The 20,939-nt window shown below is 42.5% G+C and overlaps 1 protein-coding gene across 1 annotated transcript in view; it reads left to right on the plus strand.

Moving 5' to 3' along the window:
* MYO1E (myosin IE) overlaps positions 1 to 20,939 on the plus strand; it is a 214,186-nt gene that overhangs the window by 128,718 nt on the left and 64,529 nt on the right. The window contains exons 6-12 of the mRNA XM_052646372.1: positions 330 to 419; positions 4,826 to 4,957; positions 8,067 to 8,201; positions 10,127 to 10,259; positions 15,670 to 15,866; positions 19,233 to 19,313; positions 19,606 to 19,692. Coding sequence (XP_052502332.1) covers positions 330 to 419; positions 4,826 to 4,957; positions 8,067 to 8,201; positions 10,127 to 10,259; positions 15,670 to 15,866; positions 19,233 to 19,313; positions 19,606 to 19,692 — 855 coding nt within the window. The remainder of the gene's footprint in view (positions 1 to 329; positions 420 to 4,825; positions 4,958 to 8,066; positions 8,202 to 10,126; positions 10,260 to 15,669; positions 15,867 to 19,232; positions 19,314 to 19,605; positions 19,693 to 20,939) is intronic.

The following is a 20,939-nucleotide window of genomic DNA, read 5'->3' on the forward strand; positions in this document are numbered from 1 at the left end:
TATGTTCCCCGATATACCAGGGGGCACAGGATAAAGCTGCACCATCCAATCTGGAAACCCAGTCTGCGAACATTCATAGATCCTGATTTGTGGTGGCCCCCTGGCTGCAGGGAATCCTGCATCAAGCCAGGGGAGCTGGAAGACACGACCACACCAACAGGGCCAGGTCTGTTGAGAGGAAAGAGTAAATCCTCCGGAAATCCCAGGGACTGGGATTTGAGTCCTCCCACCCTCACCGTATTCAGGAGCCAGGTCCTCGGGCAAGTCTGGCCTTTCACTGCCGGGTAGGTGTTCACGTCGTCCTAACTTCGGTCTTTCTGCTGTAACAGCACGTCAAGGACATCATCCTGCAGTCCAACCCGCTGCTGGAGGCCTTCGGGAATGCCAAGACGGTCCGGAACAACAACTCCAGCCGATTTGTGAGTTTCTTTCCTGTGATAGAGAGTGCCACCTGATTGGTGTTGTTGACATTCCTGATTTAAGTTCTGTGTCCCCAAGGAAATAGGGGTTTTTCACACATTATCAGGAGGTTGCCTTTTTGAGCTTTTTTAAACTTTTCTCTAGTTGTGAACTGTCCGGCTTCAATTCACCCTTTGACTCAAGTCCTTTTTGAGCCTTGGGGATATAAATAAGATAATTTCTGAAGCTAGTTCTCAACTTAAAGTTGCCTTCCTAAGGAAAGTGGAAGTGTCAGCTTTGGTCTTGGAGAAGTTTTTTTGCTTTGGGCACTAGAGAAAAGGCCTTCTTTCCCAATTGAAGGACCCAGGTCTTGTCACCTTGTTTTGCTTCGTAGATCTGTGGACCCTGGAGGGGAACTTTGATCCGGCACCTTAGAGAGAGACTTCTTCCTGTCTGTCGGCCAGAAGGAGCTGACTGCTTACCCTGCCCCTCTTGGCTTTGTGTGTGTGTGTTTCACATGTTCTTGTAACATAATGACATGCCAGAGTGACTGACCTGAGCCTACATGGTGCTCCTAACTGGCCTGCTTACCAAAAGTAATGAAAATATCAGCTGAATGCCTTGAATGCCTAGTTAGACGTTTTTCTGTCTGAGTGTCTCCCGAGGGGGTGAACTGGAAAGCTGGCAAGGATGAATATGAATATATTCCCTTTGACAAAAAGCCACGTTTACAGAGAAGTGAATGTTTGCTCAGTAGCTTTGATTTATGTAGATTTTGTATCTTATCTCAACCATAGATTATGTCTGGCAGTAAAGCACTTAGGGAACCATCTGTGATGTGGATTCTGTTCCATTTTAAAATAAATAAGTGAGAATTTTGGAGAAAAGCAATTTCTTTTTTATCCTTCTGTTTTAGAAGGAAGCTTCTATTTCCAAGAGAATTCTTACTCAGTTTTCATGGAGTAATTGTTAAGCTCCCTGGTGAGTTTTATCTGTCAGAATTGCCCTTACTTTCCTCACTGTTTAATACTATTTGAACTATTACTCATTTGTTCTTCTCTAGTTTTTCTGTTCAATGCCAGGGCTATGTTATTTTGAAGTTTCTAGGTAATGAAACAGGAAAGAAGATGTGAATGAAATTTTCACTGGATCTTTTCTTCCCTGATTGTCAATCTCAATCTGCCTTTTATAAGGATTTGAGCAAATTTAACTCTCTAGCTACCCAACTTCCTTCTTTTGCCTTCCTTACGGAGCAGAAAAGTAACCAAATCAATATTTCCCTTGATATTTCCAATATAAATTATTCTTTTGTCTTTGGACAAGAAGGCTATAGCAATCAGTTTTTGTAAAGAAAAGCAAAAATACCCAGAATTTATTGTTTTTCTGATAACAGAATTTCATACAACCCTGATGGAATGGTGGGAAAAGCGTACAGAAAGGTAGTACACACATACACACACGGATACACACACACACACGGATACACACATATGCACACGGGCGTACACACAGCAGAATCTGATGGGGCATCAAAAGATGTGCTCATTAGTAATGAGAGAAATGTAAATTAAAACCATGTATCATTTTCGGTCTCTCAGATGGTGAAACATTAAGGAGGAAGACACTATTAGTTAAAGACTGACATCTTCTCCCAGGAGAGCAATTTGGCAGTTCTTATCAAAGTTTAAAATGCTCATTGTCTTTGACCCAAAATACTTTTAGGTTAGAATATCCATGTTCCCTGTTAATAGTAATTTATTTTGAAAGATATCCGTAATATATTAATTTTTTGAAAAGGTTACAGGACAATATCTATAATATGGTCCCATTTTTATTTTAAAATGCTCATTTATATAAAGCATAATTAAGGTATCTGCAGATCGATGTTTGAATATACTATAATAGTGATTAGTAGGAGGAGGTAGAAGTGCTTCAGGGTGGGATTATGGGTAATTTTAGTTCAAATGGACTTGCAGTGGGAATCATCAAAATTCATCTGTTTCCACTTACAAATCTATTCAAGTTTCAAGAACTGTATTATGAAATATTTCAAACACTATTTTAAAATAAAACAGTGAACGTTGAGGTACCCAGTACCTAATTTAAGAAGTAAAACATTACTAAGAACTGAGGTTTCTTTTCATTTATGAATTAAAATATTGTGTCCTCTCTTTATATAGTTTCCTCCTTCCCTCAGGCTGCTTACAACAAAACTGAACTTTTTGATCTCTCATTATGGATTTTTGCTCTTTAAATTACAATTTTGAGTTGTGCATAAGCATTCCCATTACATTAGAGTAGTGATTCTCAAACTTGGCCACATATGAAAAACACCCAGGTGGACTTCCCTGGTGATCCGATGGTTAAGAATCCACCTGCCAGTGCAGGGGACATGGGTTGGTCCTAGATCTGGGAAGGTCTCACATGCTGCGGAGCAACTGAGCCCATGCACCGCAACTCCTGAGCGTGAGCTCTACAGCTCAGGGGCCACAGCCACTGAAGTCCACACACCCTAGGGCCTGTGCTCCCCACCAGGAGAAGTCAGTGCAATGAGAAGTCCTCGCATCGCAACAGAAGAGCAGCGCATGCGGCGGTGGCGATAGCAGGAGAGCGGCGCATGCAGCGGTGATAGCAGGAGAGCGGCGCATGCAGCGGTGATAGCAGGAGAGCGGCGCATGCAGCGGTGATAGCAGGAGAGCGGCGCGTGCGGCGGTGATAGCAGGAGAGCGGCGCGTGCGGAGGTGATAGCAGGAGAGCGGCGCGTGCGGCGGTGATGATAGCAGGAGAGCGGCCCGTGCAGCGGTGATGATAGCAGGAGAGCGACGCATGCAGCGGTGATAGCAGGAGAGCGGCGCATGCAGCGGTGATAGCAGGAGAGCGGCGCACGCGGCGGTGGCGATCCAGCGCAGTCAGAAACACAAGCCAGCCAGGCCTCTCACAGCTGCTTGTGTCTGGGTGCCAGGCCCTAGCAGCTGCTTTACTTGCCTGGAATGGCATCGGGCAGTATTTCTTAGAGGATCTCCCAGGATCTTTCTAGTGGGCAGCCAAGGTTGTGAACGATTAACAGAAGGACTTGAGAGTTTGCCGTTGACCAAATCTGCCCTTCGTGGCTTTGACATCCTGTTTTGTTTCATCCCTCTCCCCAGATTGATAGGGAATGGGGTGGTGTGGTGGGGTCGGACGCAAATGGACACTGAATTATTCCCTGCAGAACATGCCCAAAGGGAAGGATGGAGAAGGATGGCCACGGAAGGAGGCACGAGGGGTCTTGTTGAGCAGGCTTTGCCGTGAACCGCTGTGGTTCGGGAGGGCAGTCGTTTGTGGTCCTCTATGTCTGCTGCCTCGGGATGTTTGTCTGGGGGTTTATTTTTGGGAGAGGGAGAGGAAAGAGTCAGCAGATTAAGACAAATATAGACAATTAGACTGTGGCTTTCTTTCGTAGCTTTTTTGATACCCAGAATCGACCTTCACTTAGCTGGAACATAGCAGTACTAGGTGCTATCCACAGGAGGAAAAACACGCAGTGTGTTTTTCTTCTCCTTAGTGAGTTTATGGTTCTGGTCGGAGACTTGTGGCTTGGCAGGCTTCATCCCTGAGATGGTGCACTTCATCAGCATACACATTTAAAAAATATTAAATGCGAATGCAGTTAGGCTGGGCATGCTCTCCAGTCTGACCCTAGGTCACACCACTCCCTAAAACCCACATTCTCATCTTTTTCTTCATTTAAATTTACACTCCTGGACCCTTCTGAGGACTGAAGAGAAACTAAATTGTAGTTTTAAAAAATTATTTACTTAACAAATCTGGACACCTTTTCAGCTACAGTCCAGGGTTTTATTCTCTTTTGTTCCCTATTAGCAGTCATTTAAAAGGAAATGTTAACAAGAACAACAGTGACAAAAATCCCCACACCCACAGCTAGCTGGAAAGAACTTATAAAAGTACTTTTATTTCGTGTTAGCATATTAGATGCTCCTGGGATAAAAAGAAATTGCTTTTGCTCAAAGCCATGAAAATAAGTCTCTCAGAGGGGAAATTTGATTCCTTTGAAAGAGGCTGGCAGAGTTCACTCTTGTTAGATCAAGGGGACCATGTGATTTTTCTGTCCTATTCTTTATAGCTTCTGGTTTAGCAGACAAGCACCTACTAAGGGAAAAGGGGAAGGAATATAGTGAGTGTATCCATATTTAGTCAGGTTAGAATGATAGATTCTCTCTTTCAGTACAGAATTGTATGATTGGACAAAGGCACAGGTTATTGTCTGATAGGAAACGGTGAGGAAGTCTAGACCAGAACTGGGAATAATTCAGAACATATCTTTCATTAATGAATTTCCTTGAATTATATGCTATATCCCAAGCCTGTTTAGAACATCATGTTTTTGTTCACCGACCATTAAAGGAAGTCCCTAATTTTCTTGCAGGGAAAATACTTTGAAATCCAGTTCAGTCCAGGTGGGGAACCAGATGGTGGAAAGATCTCCAACTTCCTTCTGGAAAAATCTCGCGTGGTGATGAGGAACCCTGGCGAGCGGAGTTTTCACATATTTTACCAGGTTTTCCTTTATATTATTTCTTTCCTACTTCTCTGTTCCTTCTCCACATTTAAAATGTTCTTCTCTTGGTCCTCAGGTCCTCAGGGTGAGATAGTCTAGTCTGGCCAGCCCTTGAGTCTTTATTAACGCAGGATGTGCAAGTCATGTGCGAAAGAACTGTGAGGATGCCCTTACTTGCAGGCAGAATAAGGTCTAGCTGGGGTGAGAAGACAACAATTTCCCTAAAGTAAAATAATCAATAAAGTGTTGACACACTTCAGAACAAAAGTAGGGATGTTTGATTCTTGGCTAAATAGGAGATCACGAGGGGAGATATAGCTGGGACAATAAGGAGAGCTTTTAAGGGGGCACAAGATGGTGTGGAGGAGAGGTTGACTCAGGTCGAGTCAGATGGTCTGAACGAAGCAAGGAGGGAGGGATGAGGAGGTGGGGAGATGGGAGAGACGGAGGGGAGGGGACAGGTAAGCTAATGAATGAGCCAGGCTGCAGCCAGATTGCAAGGGTAGAGGTCTCCAAAAGGTGAACTGTGGGAAGAAACACTTGAAAAAAGACTTGAGGTATTTCTTCCCCGGTCAAAAAGTTTTGGCTTAGACTCTCGGAAGCCATGGAGAGTTTGATGTTAGAGCAGTCAGCCGGATGCTTTTAAATTATGTTCCAGGCTTCAGCAATCATTTGTTTCAACTATTTTTTAAATGTTTTTTTAATGGTGATTGATTTTTATTGGAATATAATTGTTTTGAATGTTTTTTAAGTATTTGAAAGTATAATGATACCATAAACAATTTTTTTAATGTATGGATTTTTGTATTAGTACTTCATATACCGGGGACCTACATTAGATTTTCTTTGAAGAATTGGCTGCAACTTAGTTTTTGTTTGTTTTTTTTTTAATTTTTTGTTAGAGTTTGATGATTATTCAGTTTGAAGGAAGTTAAGCTATGTTGATTGCTTCCATTTCAGTCTTTTCAATTCCATAAACATGTTAGGTGGTGGCAAACAATTCTTCTGGTTAGAATCTATTGGTTTAAAATATCTATAAATGACCAAAAGCTTCTGTCTATTCAGTAATGCTTTTAATTGTATTCATCAAAGCACCATGTACAGGTCTTTGAAAAGTAATTTCATGTATTACACATACTATATTATTTATTGAGCACTGGACAGAAGTTCATAATTATTTCCTGGATGCTGTACTATAAATGCCAGCCCTACCCCCCTTCAGAATCCTCTGCCCACAAGTTGGAAAACCCCAGCCTGGAGACTGGGGAAGTGATGAGTTCAGGGTAAGACAGAGTTTAAGATTCTGACGTAAAAGCGATAGTCGAAGCTGTGAAATAGGTAAGACTCCTGTGGGAGTGAATGTGGCGGGAAAAACCATGCCCATTTAGGACTTGGGGACCTGGAGACCACCTGTGGGATGAGGGAGGCATTGAGGAGCCAGGAAAGTAGTCAGAGGTCCTGCAGTGTCACCGAAGCCAGGGGAAGCTTTGGGGGTGCAGGGCAGGATCACATATTCAGAGCTTTGGGGGGAGGGATGAGGCAAGGGCCTGGGGACCAAGCAAGGCCTGGTGGCTTCAGCCGCTGCAAAGCAGCCATGAGGCCTGTTCCATAAGAATGGTGACGGGGAGGAAGAAACCAGATGAGGAAGGAGAGGAAGGAGACTCTGTAGCTTGAAGGATTTCAGAGTCAAGGAAAAGCTTCTAAAGAAGACAAAGAAGCACGTGACTGTAGGCTGGAGAGAAAGAAAGGGATGTTTGAACCTTCAGGTGAAGGGGGTACATGATGTGGGCAGGGAGAAGACTGAGACAGAGATGGGAGAAGTTCTTCCTTAGCAAAAACGAAACCAAACCGAAAGAAAAAGGAAGAGAATGGCACAAAAAGATTTTAAGGAGATGGGGGGAACCTAAGGGAACCTGATATAATAGGATGACCAAGAACTTCTCCATAAAGGAGATGAGGTTCCCTGTTTTAAGGGTGTGAAGCTGGGATGACATGAGGAACTAAACCAAGATGAAGAAGTGTGGATGAGGGTGGGGGCCAGTGGTGGCTGGCGCTGGCTTGCATGGACTGTGTGCATTTCTTCCTTCAGTGACGTTTCTGGGTAGTTGGCAATCAGTCGTGGTAGGAGTATTTACACCACCAAAGTTAGCAATTGCTACGCATTCATTCTTCACCCCCACCTCAAGAATGGATTGTTGAGGACTTCCCTGGTGGTCCAGTGGTAAAGAATGCACGCGCCAATGCAGGGAACACAGGTTTGATCCCTGGTCCAGGAGGATTCCCCATGCTGTGGGGCAGCTAAGCCCGTGGTGCCACAAACACCGAGCCCATGCTCTGCAACAAGAGACGTCACCACAATGAGAAGCCCAGGCACCACAACTAGGTAGTAGGTCTGCACTTGCTGCACCTAGAGAAACGCACATAGCATAGCCAGAAAAAGAGAGAGAGAAAATGGATTGGTGAACATTTTCTCGCACACCTTTAGGGCCCTTGCTCAGAACTAAGGTAGATACCAGAGATAGAACAGAAAGCCAAGGGACAGGACACCAGCGTGGGGGACCCGAGGCTGTACTTGAATATACACCGTGCTGTGAGAAGCATGGAGAGTCCAGCTGCCCTTTACGAAGGCATGTGCATTGACTCACATTGTTGTACAGCAAAAGCTGACACAAGGTTGTAAAACAAATATACTCTGATTAAGAAAATAAAAAATAAGAGTCTGACTCCACCAAAAATAAAAAAAAGAGCCATGTGCAATTTGAGCAGGAACAAAGTAGTGATAATCTGGCTTGCTTTCCACTGTTCCAAGGGATCTCACCAGTGTAACTGCGCAGTTCAATATGTCAGATAAGGGAAAATTCTCAGCCCTTGCAGGTCTAATCAGAGTTAAGAACTAGAATTTGCAGAGATGATTTGGGGCTACTGCACAGAGAGCAGATATTCTGAAGCCCCTTCGTATTTTTGAGACCAGGAGCATCCATCCATTTAGGAAGCAGGGGTAGAAGGTCTGATCACCTGACTCCAGGGGTGGTGGGTGGTAGCGGGACCCGTGTGGTACCTGCCTGATCCATAGGCTCCACCACACACATGCCACTTTCTCTTGCTCCAGCTTATCGAGGGCGCCTCCCCAGAGCAGAAGCATGGCCTGGGCATCACCACCATGGACTATTATTACTACCTGAGCCTCTCGGGGTCTTACAAGGTGGATGGCATTGATGACAAGAAGGAGTTTCAGGAAACCCTGGTAAGTGCTGGTGCAGGCCGGGCATGATCTGGCATCTAGACCAGGCATTGTCTATGGCAGAAAGGGCAGGGGAGGTGAACAAAGCAAAGAGCAACCTGAAACATCACCTCTTTTTGCTGGAAGTGCTCCATTTCTTAAAACACACATGTAAACACCCTTAAATAGCCATCGTCCCAGTTGCCAGATGACCACTTAATGATTAAACATGGGTAATAAAAAAGTTCATCATTACCCCTCTGTAGGTATTCTGATTCACATAAAAACTATTTTCAGTAATATATTTACCATACCTGTTTGCCGAAAGCTAAGCAGTTGTTGAGCTGTTTCCTTACAAAGACAAACCAAAAATTATGATCTTAATCAGGTTTAGAGGGACTTCCCTTGTGGTCCAGTGGCTAAAACTCCAGGCACCCAATGCAGGGAGCCCAGGTTCAATGGTCAGGGAACTACGTCCCACACGCCACAACTAAGACCCGATACAGCCAAATAAATATTGAAAAAAAAAATCAGTTTTAGAAATCTTAGAACACCTTCAGTCTCATCTCCACCTCAGTATTTACAGGTCAGAGGGCAAGCCTTACTCCATTCTTTAAACATGTTGTGTACGTTATGGTACACACTGTGAATTCAGGTATATTATTGAGGGTTCACATCCTTGGGGAAACAACTTACTAACTCAATCAATCTAGAACTTCCTAAAGACTTCCCTGGTGGTCCAGTGGTTAAGACTCCATGCTTCCACTGGAGGGGGCACATGTTTAAAACCTGGTCAGGGAAATCAAAGAGCCCACATGCCATGTGGTGCTGCCAAAAGAAATTTTAAAAATAAAAAATAGAACCTTCTAGAGGTGGACTGCTCACCCATTTAGCCTCAAGGAAGTGCATCACCACTGCCCTTTAAGTCAGGTACCAGCCTGGCTCATCCCTCAGCCTGGATCCCAAACCAAGTGGGAAAACTGAATGGGCAATTGGAGGTACAGTTTCAGGTGGCAGGGGGCTGACATTTGTGCTTGAAAGGGGCAGACTGTGTCCCAGGTATCAGGAAAGAAGGTGGCATCAAGGGGCGACATGGCCTCAGAGGAGGTAGGAGAAAACGTGCAGACAGGCCTGCAGTGGTCTTAGAAAAGAGCCCCCTTAAGATATGGGTATCTAAGACTCAGGCCTTTCATTTCCTTTTATTTGAATTTAGTGGATCTCAGAAACAAAGCTCTTCTAATGATGTTTTTATTTGGTTTTCCTGGAATTTTTCAAGATCCCTTTGCAAGTACAATTTACTCTCAGCCCTCCCAATGAAGAGAAAAATCTGTGAGAGTTTGGAGTGGCTGGAAAGCAGACTGGTGCCCTTAGAGGGAGAGGGTGGCAACAAGGGGAAAATTAAGAGACAAGAACAGACTTGTTGACGGGGCAGCTGCCCCTGCATCTGAATACCTTTCCTCCAGAGCCTTCTCACATGTATTTCTAGACGATTGCATGCTCACACTGGGCAGGTTATTTATTGGGCTCCCCTGGTGGCTCAGTGATGAAGAATCTGCCTGCAATGCAGAAGACGTGGGTTCGATCCCTGGGTCGGGAAGATCCCCTGAAGAAGGAAATGGCAACCCACTCCAGTATTCCTGCCTAGAGAATCCCAGGGACTGAGGAGCCTGGTGGGTTACAGTGCATGGAGTGGCAGAAGAGTTGGGCATGACTGAATGACCAAACCACAAAAAAGAAATTTCAAGACTGAACTGCCTTTCCAGCACCATGTTGAGACTTGAACGTGTGAGAGGGCGTTGGTCAGTGAAAATGTCTTATGGTGACTTCCAGCTGCCGTCGCAGACTAAGCCTTGTGTAACTGCACAGCCCCATCCAAGCTTTGGTTTCTTTCTGATGTGTTCCATAGCTAGTGACCGACTTGTCTGGGTCGTTTCTGTCCCCTCTTCCAGCACGCCATGAACGTGATTGGGATCTTTGCGGAGGAGCAGGCGCTGGTGCTACAGATAGTGGCGGGGATTCTCCACCTGGGAAACATCAGCTTCAAGGAAGTGGGCAATTACGCGGCCGTGGAGAGTGAAGAGTGTGAGTGGTTTGGGCACACGGTTGCCAAATGAGGGGATACAGTGTTTAGTTCCGATCAGAAGAACTCACCACTTTCCTATGCTTTGGGTTTTTGAGGAAGAGAGGCTGAGGAGACTGGCAGGTCTTGCTGTGGCAGAACTGAAAGGCCTCTTCTGTGCACCCACACTAGGGACTGCTGAGGAAGCTGTTCTGCTTTCTCTTTAACCTTGGGGAAACCTGGCAGAATTTTACATGGAGGTTTAAAAATCAAGCTATACTTTAATGAGAATTAGAATTGTCTCCTACTAAAAATCTTTTCTGTAACTGATCTTTAGGGTTGATATTCACCTGAAGTTTCTCTCAGGATGTAAGTAAATATGGATAGCTCACAGGTTTGTAAGTTGCCCCATGGGTTGGATTAGATTGGGTTTCTGAAAACAAGGGGGTAAAAAATGGACACTGTTGTGTTGATCTTGCTGATGATGTCTTTAATGGCCCCTCTGTAGCAGTCAGAAGACCTAGATGATCGCTTTTACCCTTTGAGAAGGAATCAGGTGCTCCCTGCAGAGGCGCACTACTGGTTCTGTGTACACCGCTGTGCTACAGCCGCTGTGGCGTGTGACTTTAGCCTCTTTGTCATCGGTCAGCTTTCCAGGCTGCTCTCAGAACCCACACATCCTTCAACCACCCAGGAAGATGTTTCTTCCTTTCTCAGCATTCTTCCAAGATGATAAATTTAGATGCCCAGTAATAAATAGTATCCTACTCATTGCTGACAGTGCAGTGAGGCTCTTTCCATTCCAAATAAGGTTCTTTTTTATATTTTTGTTCTCTTTGGTGATAAAAGAGGGAAGTTCTGCTAACTTTAGATGTCTGTCTGATAAGGAGAAACATGAATTGTGTTTACCAGGGAAGGGAGTGTGGTGGAAAACAATAAATGCACAGGGTATCCATGAAATCTAGAAGCACAGCCCAAGAATAATAACTATGTTTTCATACTTTATGTGCTTTATCCTTCACATTTAACAAATGTGTGTATGTGTCCAGGAGGGTCATGAACACTTGCCTTTCATCACCGACCTTTCTGATTTCTTGACAGTTTCTATACACGTACACTGGAATTCTGTTGCTTTCTTAAATAGTACAATCCTTTACTGACCCTTTAGGCTGGAGGGAAAGGTCATGGCTTTGACACAGCAAGTATTTTCCTGGATGCTTGAGCCAAGAAGCCTCCTCAGCCAACTGGGTAAAACCCAGGATTGGCAACTGCCATGCGATCCTCTGATTGAAAGTGGTGTGGGGCTGTCTCCATCAGAGAAGGGCTATTCTTGAAGCCAAAGAGCTTGAATAGAGAAATAGGTCCTCCTCCCAGTCGTGCTGTTTTCTCCCAGTTGGTAATACCTAAACATGGTCAGGGCAGTACATGATCACAGTTCTCACATCTACCCATTTGCTAGTCAGAGTCCGCCTGCAGTGCGGGAGACCTGGCTTCAGTCCCTGGGTTGGGAAGATCCCCTGGAGAAGGGCAAGGCTACCCACTCCAGTATTCTGGCCTGGAGAATTCCATGGACTATGTAGTCTATGGGGTCGAAAAGAGTCGGACATGACTGAACAAATTTCACGTTCACTATTCCCCTCTGTAGTAGGAACCACTGTTTCCAATCTCTTGTATTCCTTTCAGGGGAATACTGTGTTCCTAAGAAACTACTCATATCTCTTCTTTTTTTCCCTACTATTCTACATTAGTTGGAGTTTATAACATGCTCTGTGATTTTTCATTCCACGTTGTATCTTGGAGATTATTCTATAGCAATTCATTAAGAAGCTTGATTTAAAAAAAATTTTTTTTTTTTTTTTGCTTTATGGTTGATTTACAATGTGTTAGTTTCAAGTGTACCACAAAGTGAATCAGGTCTGCATATACATGTGTCCACTCTTTTTTAGATTCTTTCCCTGTATAGGTCATTACAGAGTAGAGTTCCCGGTGCTACACAGTAGGTTCTGATTGGTTCTGTTCCCTGGGTAGTAGTGTGTATATGTCCATCCCAATGGCCCAGTTTATCTCTCCCCCTCTCTTATTCCCTGGTGACCATAAGTTTGTCCTCTGTATCTGTAACTCTGGTTCTAATTTTGTAATTTGTACCCTTTTTTTTAAGATTCCATATATAAGCAATGTCATATATTTGTCTTTCTCTGCCTGACTTACTTCACACTGTATGACAATATCCAGGTCCATCCACATTGCTGAAAATGAGGAAACCCCATCCTTCTCAAAGCTGCATTAGCATTCCACTGCCTGACTGTACTTTAGTTTATTGAGCCAGTCATCTGCTGATGGACATAAAGACGGTTTCCTGTTACTCTTCCAATTACTTAAAGTGGATAACCTGGTTTGTGTTATCTTTCTCATATTTGACTTTAATACATGGAATGCATTTATAGAGGGAAGGCTTAGTCAATGTTTTTATAAAGGAAGAAAGCAGCCTTTTTTTAGCTATTGTATTGTAGGAAAAAAAATTGTTAAGACTTTCATCGCAACTAGTCTACTAAAGCAGAATATTAAATACAAATTAGCTTGAGAACTTTGTTGAAGGAAATAAAAATACTACTTAAGTAACCACAGGAGTAAAGTGACAGTACCCCTTCTTTGCCTTGTTATTAGTGGGCTGGAAAGCATAGAACCTCAGCACCCAAGATTGATAAACCACATAGAACCTCAGCACCCAAGATTGATAAACCACATAGAACCTCAGCACCCAAGACTGATAAACCACATTTACTTTGCCATTTCTTTTGAATTTGTAACAGGGAGTTTTGTTTTGTTACATCTTTTTGGTTTCTCTATATTCCCTCTGCTTAAATGGAAAAATTCAATCCAACTTTGCTTTACACTTGAATGCAGTAGTAGAAATCTATCCTCATTATCAAAATGTGCTAAAACATTCTTTCTAGTGGGTTCTTTTATGCCCTGCATAATTCTGTTTAACTCTACCAGAGTTACGTCAGCATTTTTAAAATTAATCAGTGCTTTCTCCTTGCTCTCTCCTTCCCAACCCATTCCCCCAGCCTCTGCACTTCCAAACTGCCGCTCCTATCCAGCCATTCTTGCATATACCTTCATAGAAATTCACAGCTGGAATGAAGTTAATATGAGCAGCCCTACAGTTTTAGCACCAGGGCAACCATTGAAGAAGTTACTATACTTGAAAAGCATGGCATGGATTTTTTGGAAAAGCAAGTACTAGATTTCCTCTCTAGACTTCTTAGCTGTTTCCCTAAGCTTGTGACTCAGATTCTTGGCCAAAACTCCCTGCCTTGGTTTTCAAGTGCCTGGGGTCCTTCACTTTTGCCCTCTTCTACTTAAGAGATAGGAGGTCTGGAAGGATATTGTTTCCTTGTCAGTCTTGTCTATTTCATCTCAAGGACCCAAGGACTTATGCCATATTGTTGTGTTTCTTTAGCTGTGGCATAATGGTAATGCCATAAACATTGCTACCAACCATTTTAACTGCATCCCTAGTTTAGCATGATTGGGGGGCTTGGGAGAAGCCCATGTTTCACCTACATGCTGTCTGCCTGGTGAGAGTGAAAATAACTAACATTGTAGTTTTTCCTTAATGAAGGTCTCCTCGGTGTCAGACACTTTGGTAAGTGTCTTTTGATTCTCACACAAAGCTGCCCATGTGATTTACAGGCATCTTATGTCCTTGTTCTGTGCAAGGTAATTTTCATTTTGGCAGAAGACACATCCAGATTCCTAAACATATGTGTGGTGAAACTAAACTTAAAAGAAATTGGCCATTGGCAAATTTTAGTGTGTTTAATTTTGTTCACATGCCCTTTGAAGAAGGAAGCCCTCTCCTGTCAGAGCATTTCTGTGGAACAGTCACATAGATAATAAATACTTTGTTCTGGCATTGCCCTTTTTCAAAATGCTTTCACTGACTTAATCTCATTGGAAGGTACATACGGAGAAATGTTAGCCTGTTACATTCCATTGCCATCTGTGAAATTCAAACAGATTATCTTTATTGGGAGCTTTATGATTTTTGAGGATTATCATAAGGTCTTTAATAAAAATCCGTTTATCAGAGAATTTTGGCAAAACTTTATGCAGAAAAAGAGAATTCATATCCAAGTCCAGAATTTTGATTTGTGTTCATAAAAATCTTTCGTTCGTACTGGAAAAAATTCTGAGCATTCTTTCACGTCCAGGAATCTCATGCTTGTCATTTATTCATATTAGAGTAATTTGACCAAAAAGTCAAGAAAACATGTTTGTATCTCTGGGCCCCCTCCTGGTGAGATTCTTGGCTTGAGACAATTTGCTGAGCTGTGAGAACCTCACCTTTTCTATCTGAAGACCACAAGCTGTGCCAACTGCCATGTCTTTAGTATGGGGTGTTTATTCTGTGGTGTGACTACTACAATCCCCTCCATTGCTTGTACACTGCCCCAGGTAAATCTGGTAACATCTGTCTCTAGAAGCCATCCAGCCCCCTTTGACTCCAGACCAAATATCCCCTACCATTCAATTCCACCATTAAAATTCATCCTAATCTTTTCGTCACCTACCTCGACCTTCATCTCCAGCCAGTGCTCACCTCAGCTGTGTCTCCCCTACCCGGCATGCTTGCCTTTGCACACCCCACTCCCCTCTCTCCCTCTTCTTTCTTCCTCTGCGTTTGTACAAACCCTGTTCAGCCTTTTAGCCCCTCCCTTTCCCCCAGCAAATCCCACATCTTCCTTGACCACCCCAGCAAACAGTAATATCTCTCTGTCCTAAATCCTCCAGGGCTTTATTGTCTGTCCATGTCGTATACTCAGCTTTTTGTAGGCTTCTTTATTTGGTAAACTGTCTTTGCCCCATCTAAATTGTCTTCAAGATTTCTTAAGTATTTTATATCCTGTCCTCTGTCTTTAGTACCCCAACACATGGAAAGCGCTCAATAATTATGTGATTTGTTATCATTATAAGTTTGATGATATCAGGTGCTTCAAGCTGGGAATGATGATTCTATGAAAACACTGTACCAAAAAGGAAGAAAAACAGTATTTGGAGCCAAAAAAATGTTTCTTCATTTAGTTCCTTCCAGGCTGTCTTGCTGCAGACTTGGAAAGATGTCCATTTCAGGCATTTGGCTGTGATCTCAGTAGGGGGGATTGGTTTGCCACCCTTCTTGGATCACTGATTTGTATTATTGAAAGTCTTCGTCGTCATAGGAATTGACTCATGTAATAGAAAAATTGGGAAAAATTAAAGTGGATGGATGTGTGTAAGATTTCTGATACACTGTCTTCATTACAGTGAAAGATCTTGGAGGCTAATGGTGGTTGGTATCTTGCATGTGTGCACACACATGTCATGTATTTGTGAGAGGAATTGTTAAAAATCTGAAAGACAGTCATGTTTTTGTTTTGTTTTGTATAGTTTTGGCTTTTCCTGCCTATCTCTTGGGGATCAACCAGGACCGGTTGAAAGAAAAGCTCACAAGCCGGCAGATGGACAGCAAGTGGGGAGGCAAGTCAGAGTCTATCCACGTGACCCTCAACGTAGAGCAAGCCTGTTACACCAGGGACGCACTTGCCAAGGCCCTGCATGCCCGGGTGTTTGATTTCTTGGTAGATGTAAGTAAACACAGATCGACATTGCTGGGGCTCCATATTCTAATGTCACGTAAAGAGTGAAACATCTCAGAGCTTTGTTTCCACATTTTGGCTCATTCCTTATGTGATCATCACTTCGCTCCTCCGTGTTTTATCCTCACACTGGAACCATGATTTACTTTTCCACTTTTACTTCTAGTATTGTCCAGCAAAACTCTAATATGGTAACAGCTTCTTGTGGACAAAATACTTAGTAAAGCTAAAACTACAGACCAGAAAAAGAGGAGGCCCACTGTCGTAATCTTTCAGCTTAAGGGTTTGGAATGTTGTATTTGTCATCTATTGTTACATTACAAGTTAACCCAAAACTTAGTGGCTTAAAATAGTAAGCATTTATTTTTTCACAGTTTCTGTGGGTCAGCTGTTTGGAGGTGACTTAGTTTGGTGGTTCTGACTCAGGGATGAGAGGGCAAAAAGATGCTGATTAGAACTACAAGGCCTGACGAAGGTTGGAGAATCTGGTTCCAAGATGGCATCTTCATATTGGCAGGATGCCTCAGTTCCTTGCTACATGGGCATCTTTTTTGGAGCTGCTTGAATATCCTCACAACATGGCAGTTGATTTCATCTAGAATGCGTAAGAGAAAGAGCAAGGAAGAAGCTGCAGAGATTTTGATGTCCTAATCTTGGCCTCAGATATTGCCAGTCTGTCAGCTTCTCTTCATCCGAATCAAGTGACTAAGGACAGCCCATGGTTAAGAGCAGAAGATTTAATTTCCAATTTTGGGGGGAGAGGAGTGTCAAAGACTTCTTGGATATATTTTTTAAACTACCACAGACTTTCAAAATGATGGTGTAAAAAATAAAATAAAATGATGGTGTAAGCATACAGATATTATATCTAAATATGCATATACATGCATATTTATATATGTATATAACTTATAGATTCTGAAAATTAGTCTCAGCACTGTCACTGCTAGTGACAGTCTGTGTTCATCCCTGTAGCTTGTAAATGATTAGAACAATAATAGCAAGCACTTATATAGCACTTAACTACGTGCCAGATACTGGTCTAAGTCTTTTAGAAAAAGAATAATTCTTACAACTCTGTGACTTAGGTATTATTATCTCTATTAAACATATAAGCTAATTCTGAGGCACAGAGAGGTTCAGGAACTTCCCCAAGGTCACACCACTATTAAGTGATAAACCTAGGAATTAAACCCAGGTAATTTGGCAGATCTCCAGCTATTTCACTCTGCTACCTTTTATTTATTCCAGCCAGAAAGAACCCCGTGGGAACCCCAGTCAGGGGACAACAGGCTGGCCTTTAGATCCCAAAAGTCTGTGCTTCACTCCAGGCAACATCTATAAGGCTTAAAGTATTGTTGGGTGTATTTAGGGTTGAGTAGATCAGAGTAGGGTAGGGTAAATATTCTGTGTACTTCCTATGGTTATATTAATGGTAAGATTGCTTAGGAATCCGGTCAGGGTTATACAAAACATTAGTCATGCCTTTACCTTGTCCAGGCCCATCATTATATTGACAAGGGAATCTTAGCCTCGAGTGTTGGTGATTTCACCCAAGGCCATTCAGCAGGAGGGTTGTACTAAACTGGGATTAAAACCTACATCTCTTGTCTCTGTTCAGTGAACCTTCCAGTGCTGGCCTTCCCACTTTATTTCCTTTCTGTCCTCCCTTGATTGTGTGGTGTAATGGGGCAGATGCCCTGTGTAAGTGATGCTAATTGGAGCTGATGTTTATTAAGCCCTGACTCCTTGCCAGGTGCTGGGCTAAGTGCTATACATCATTACCTGTTGGTTGATAAAAGATGAATGTCATTTTCTTTGCCTGGAAAACAACTCTGGTACTTAAAAATTCCTCCAGTTATTCTCAATCCCCAGGAATTTTTCTCTTACATTCTTCCCTCCCCTGCAGGCCTGACTAACCCCCTCTAACCTATACCCCACCTCCATCATTATCTGTTTCATTGATTACACATCTCTCTTCACAGTGGTCAAGAACACCCGAATCATCATACTACTTAAATTGAATTCCAGACCCTTCCTCTTATCCAGTGTGGTTTTATACATTATGATGTTATCAGTGTCATTAAGAGGATTGTAGCAAGAACTAAATGAAACAAAACTTGGGAAGCCCTTCCCAAAGCCTGGTGAATGTTGAATCCATGTAAAGTCGCTTTTCATTACCATCACTTTAATACTAACTAATGGCATTACTGTCCATAGTTGCCTCTGAGAATAAAGACTGTCTTGTTGACATTCCTGCCATATTATGTTGCTGCTGCTAAGTCACTTCAGTCGTGTCAGTCTCTATGCAACCCCATAGATGGCAGCCCACGAGGCTCCCCCGTCCCTGGGATTCTCCAGGCAAGAACACTGGAGTGGGTTGCCATTTCCTTCTCCAATGCATGAAAGTGAAAAGTGAAAGTCAAGTCGCTCAGTTGTGTCCGAGCGACCCCATGGACTGCAGCCTACCAGGCTCCTCCATCCATGGGATTTTCCAGGCAAGAGCACTGGAGTGGGGTGCCATTGCCTTCTCTGACCATATTATGTTAGATGATCATTAATTGATTACAGGGCATACCTTGTTTTATTGTGCTTTGTAGATACTGCATTTTTTTTTACAAATTGAAGGTTTGTGGCAACTCTGTTGAACAAACCTATCAGTGCCGTTTTTGTTATGGTACTCTGTGATCAGTGATCTTTGATGTTACTACTATGACTTGCTGAAGGCTCAGGTGCTAGCATTTTTTTTTTACCAATAAAGTAATTTTTAATTTAAGTATGTACATTTTTTATATGTAATGCTACTTAAAAGACTGCACTTAATAAACTACATACAGTGTAGTATAAGCATCTTTTTTATATGCACTGGGAAACAAACAAAGGGTGTGACTCACTTTTTGTGATATTTGCTGTATTGCAGTGGTTTGGAACCAAACCCACGGTATCTCTTATGTATGCCTATACTGGATGGGGTTAATGGAAAGAATATTTACAAGTTCTGCAATATTGGTTCTTTTTGTGAAACAGGTTTTACTTCACTCATCCAAGATGATATTTTCTAATTCTCAAGACTTCCTGAGAAAAACTAGTTCTGCCAGAAATGAATGGTTTTCATCATGAAGCAAACTTTCTTTTTCTACCATGCTACTTTTTTTTTTTTTTTTTTTTAAGATTCTGGTGGTTTTCCCACAAACTTGACATTGCACTGAGGCCTTTTTAAGGAGCAATTCATCTGTCTTCCTGTCTGCTTCTGTTTCCATAGGCAGTAGTATCTGCTTTTCTTATCCCCATGCATGCCCATTATTAATATGAATGTGAGAGGAGTTAATTACCATGCTGGTTACTTTCTTCTAGTCTATCAACAAAGCAATGGAGAAGGACCACCAGGAATACAACATTGGCGTCCTAGACATCTATGGCTTTGAAATATTTCAGGTAAGACCAGCTTGAGTAATTGATGAGAAAGAAGGGTAATGCTTTTTACCTGGCTTGAAAGAAATAATTCTAGGCAATGAAAAAAATATCATTGTGGCTCACTTTTGCCTTTTTGAGTTCTTCATGTATCTATACTAAATTAGTATCTCCTAAATATAAACCATGCTGTTTCTACTGATGCCGCCAACATTTCCGTTAAGCCTTTTCACTAAATCACTCAAGAAGTGACTTTAAAATGATTTTGCAGAAACAAGTACATAAAAGTAACACTTTGTCTTTTTCTTTTCTTCAGAAAAATGGCTTTGAGCAGTTTTGTATCAATTTTGTTAATGAAAAATTACAGCAGATTTTTATTGAACTCACATTAAAGGCAGAACAGGTGAGCAGTCCTCTTCCTTCATCTTGTTCTGTTTCTGATTTGTTTTGAAGGGTATAGATGTCTCTCTTTTGGTAATAGGTTCAGATTATAGTTTTTTTTATTAGAAAATGTACTTAATAGAGTCAGGCAGAAAAACCATATGCCACTGTGACATTTTAGTCTGAAGTATAAACACCATCTGCTGTATTTTCTTTCTCTGTAAGTAAATGATGCTGTGAAGTTGGACTTATGACTGGCTGTTTTTACTACTCTATGACTCATTGACCAAGTGCAAATGGAAACCTATTCCAACCCCAATTGCCTATGGCATATACTGTGTTCCAAAGGAAAACTTGGTTTTCTCGGATTTGCTCTGCTCCCAATCTAACATAAAAATAAATGTGTCTTTAACAAAGCTGGTATTTAAATTCTGACTTGAGGTTACTTGCCTTGTTTATACTGCCTACTGAAAGTCCAGTGCAAGTTCCCTTTTATTCTGGTGCCTACTGTTTTTTGATTTCTTAGATTGCTATAATAAGGTACCACCAACCAGATAGCTGAACACAATAGAAATTTTTTTCTCTCCCAGTCCAGGAGGCCAGAATTCAAAATCAAGATGTTGCTAGGGTAGCACTCCTTCCAGAGACTATAGGGGAAATTCTTCCTTGCCTCTTGCAGCTCAAGGTGCTCCTGGCATTCCTTGCCTTTGGGCAGCATGCCTTCAGTCTCTGCCTGTGTCTTCTTGTGTCCATTTTCTCCCTGTGTCCAAATCTCATTCTCTTCTCTTAGAAAGACACCAGTCTCTGGAATTAGGGGTCACCCTAAATCCACGATAATTTCATTATGAGATTCTTAGCTAATTATATCTCCAGATATCCTATTTCTGGACATTTTAGGGTTCTAGATGGACACAAAATCTTGGGGGACACAGTCAACCCACACCGCACACACCCGAGGCTGTCTGAAGAATGTTTATTCATGGAAGTGTTCATGTGTCTGCTTAGGAACACCAGTGATCAATAGTTTTCCTAGGAAACTCTGCCCTGGAATTCTTCCACTCCTCAGAGTAGCTAGAGCCAAACCCCAAGAGTGGACATGGTGGAGACTGAGATGGGAGAAGGTTGGGTCACAGAGGAACTTGGTAGGGCATGGCGAAGAGTTCAGAGGAAGTATGATGAGAAGCCATTGAAGGATTTTCAGTAAAGTGTGATGCCATCTGATTTGTTTTTGACCAGTTGGCTTTGACTCTTTGCACTTAGACAGGGCAG

This window comes from Budorcas taxicolor, chromosome 10 (genome assembly GCF_023091745.1).
Source record: "Budorcas taxicolor isolate Tak-1 chromosome 10, Takin1.1, whole genome shotgun sequence".
In the NCBI taxonomy this organism is placed as follows: domain Eukaryota; kingdom Metazoa; phylum Chordata; class Mammalia; order Artiodactyla; family Bovidae; genus Budorcas; species Budorcas taxicolor.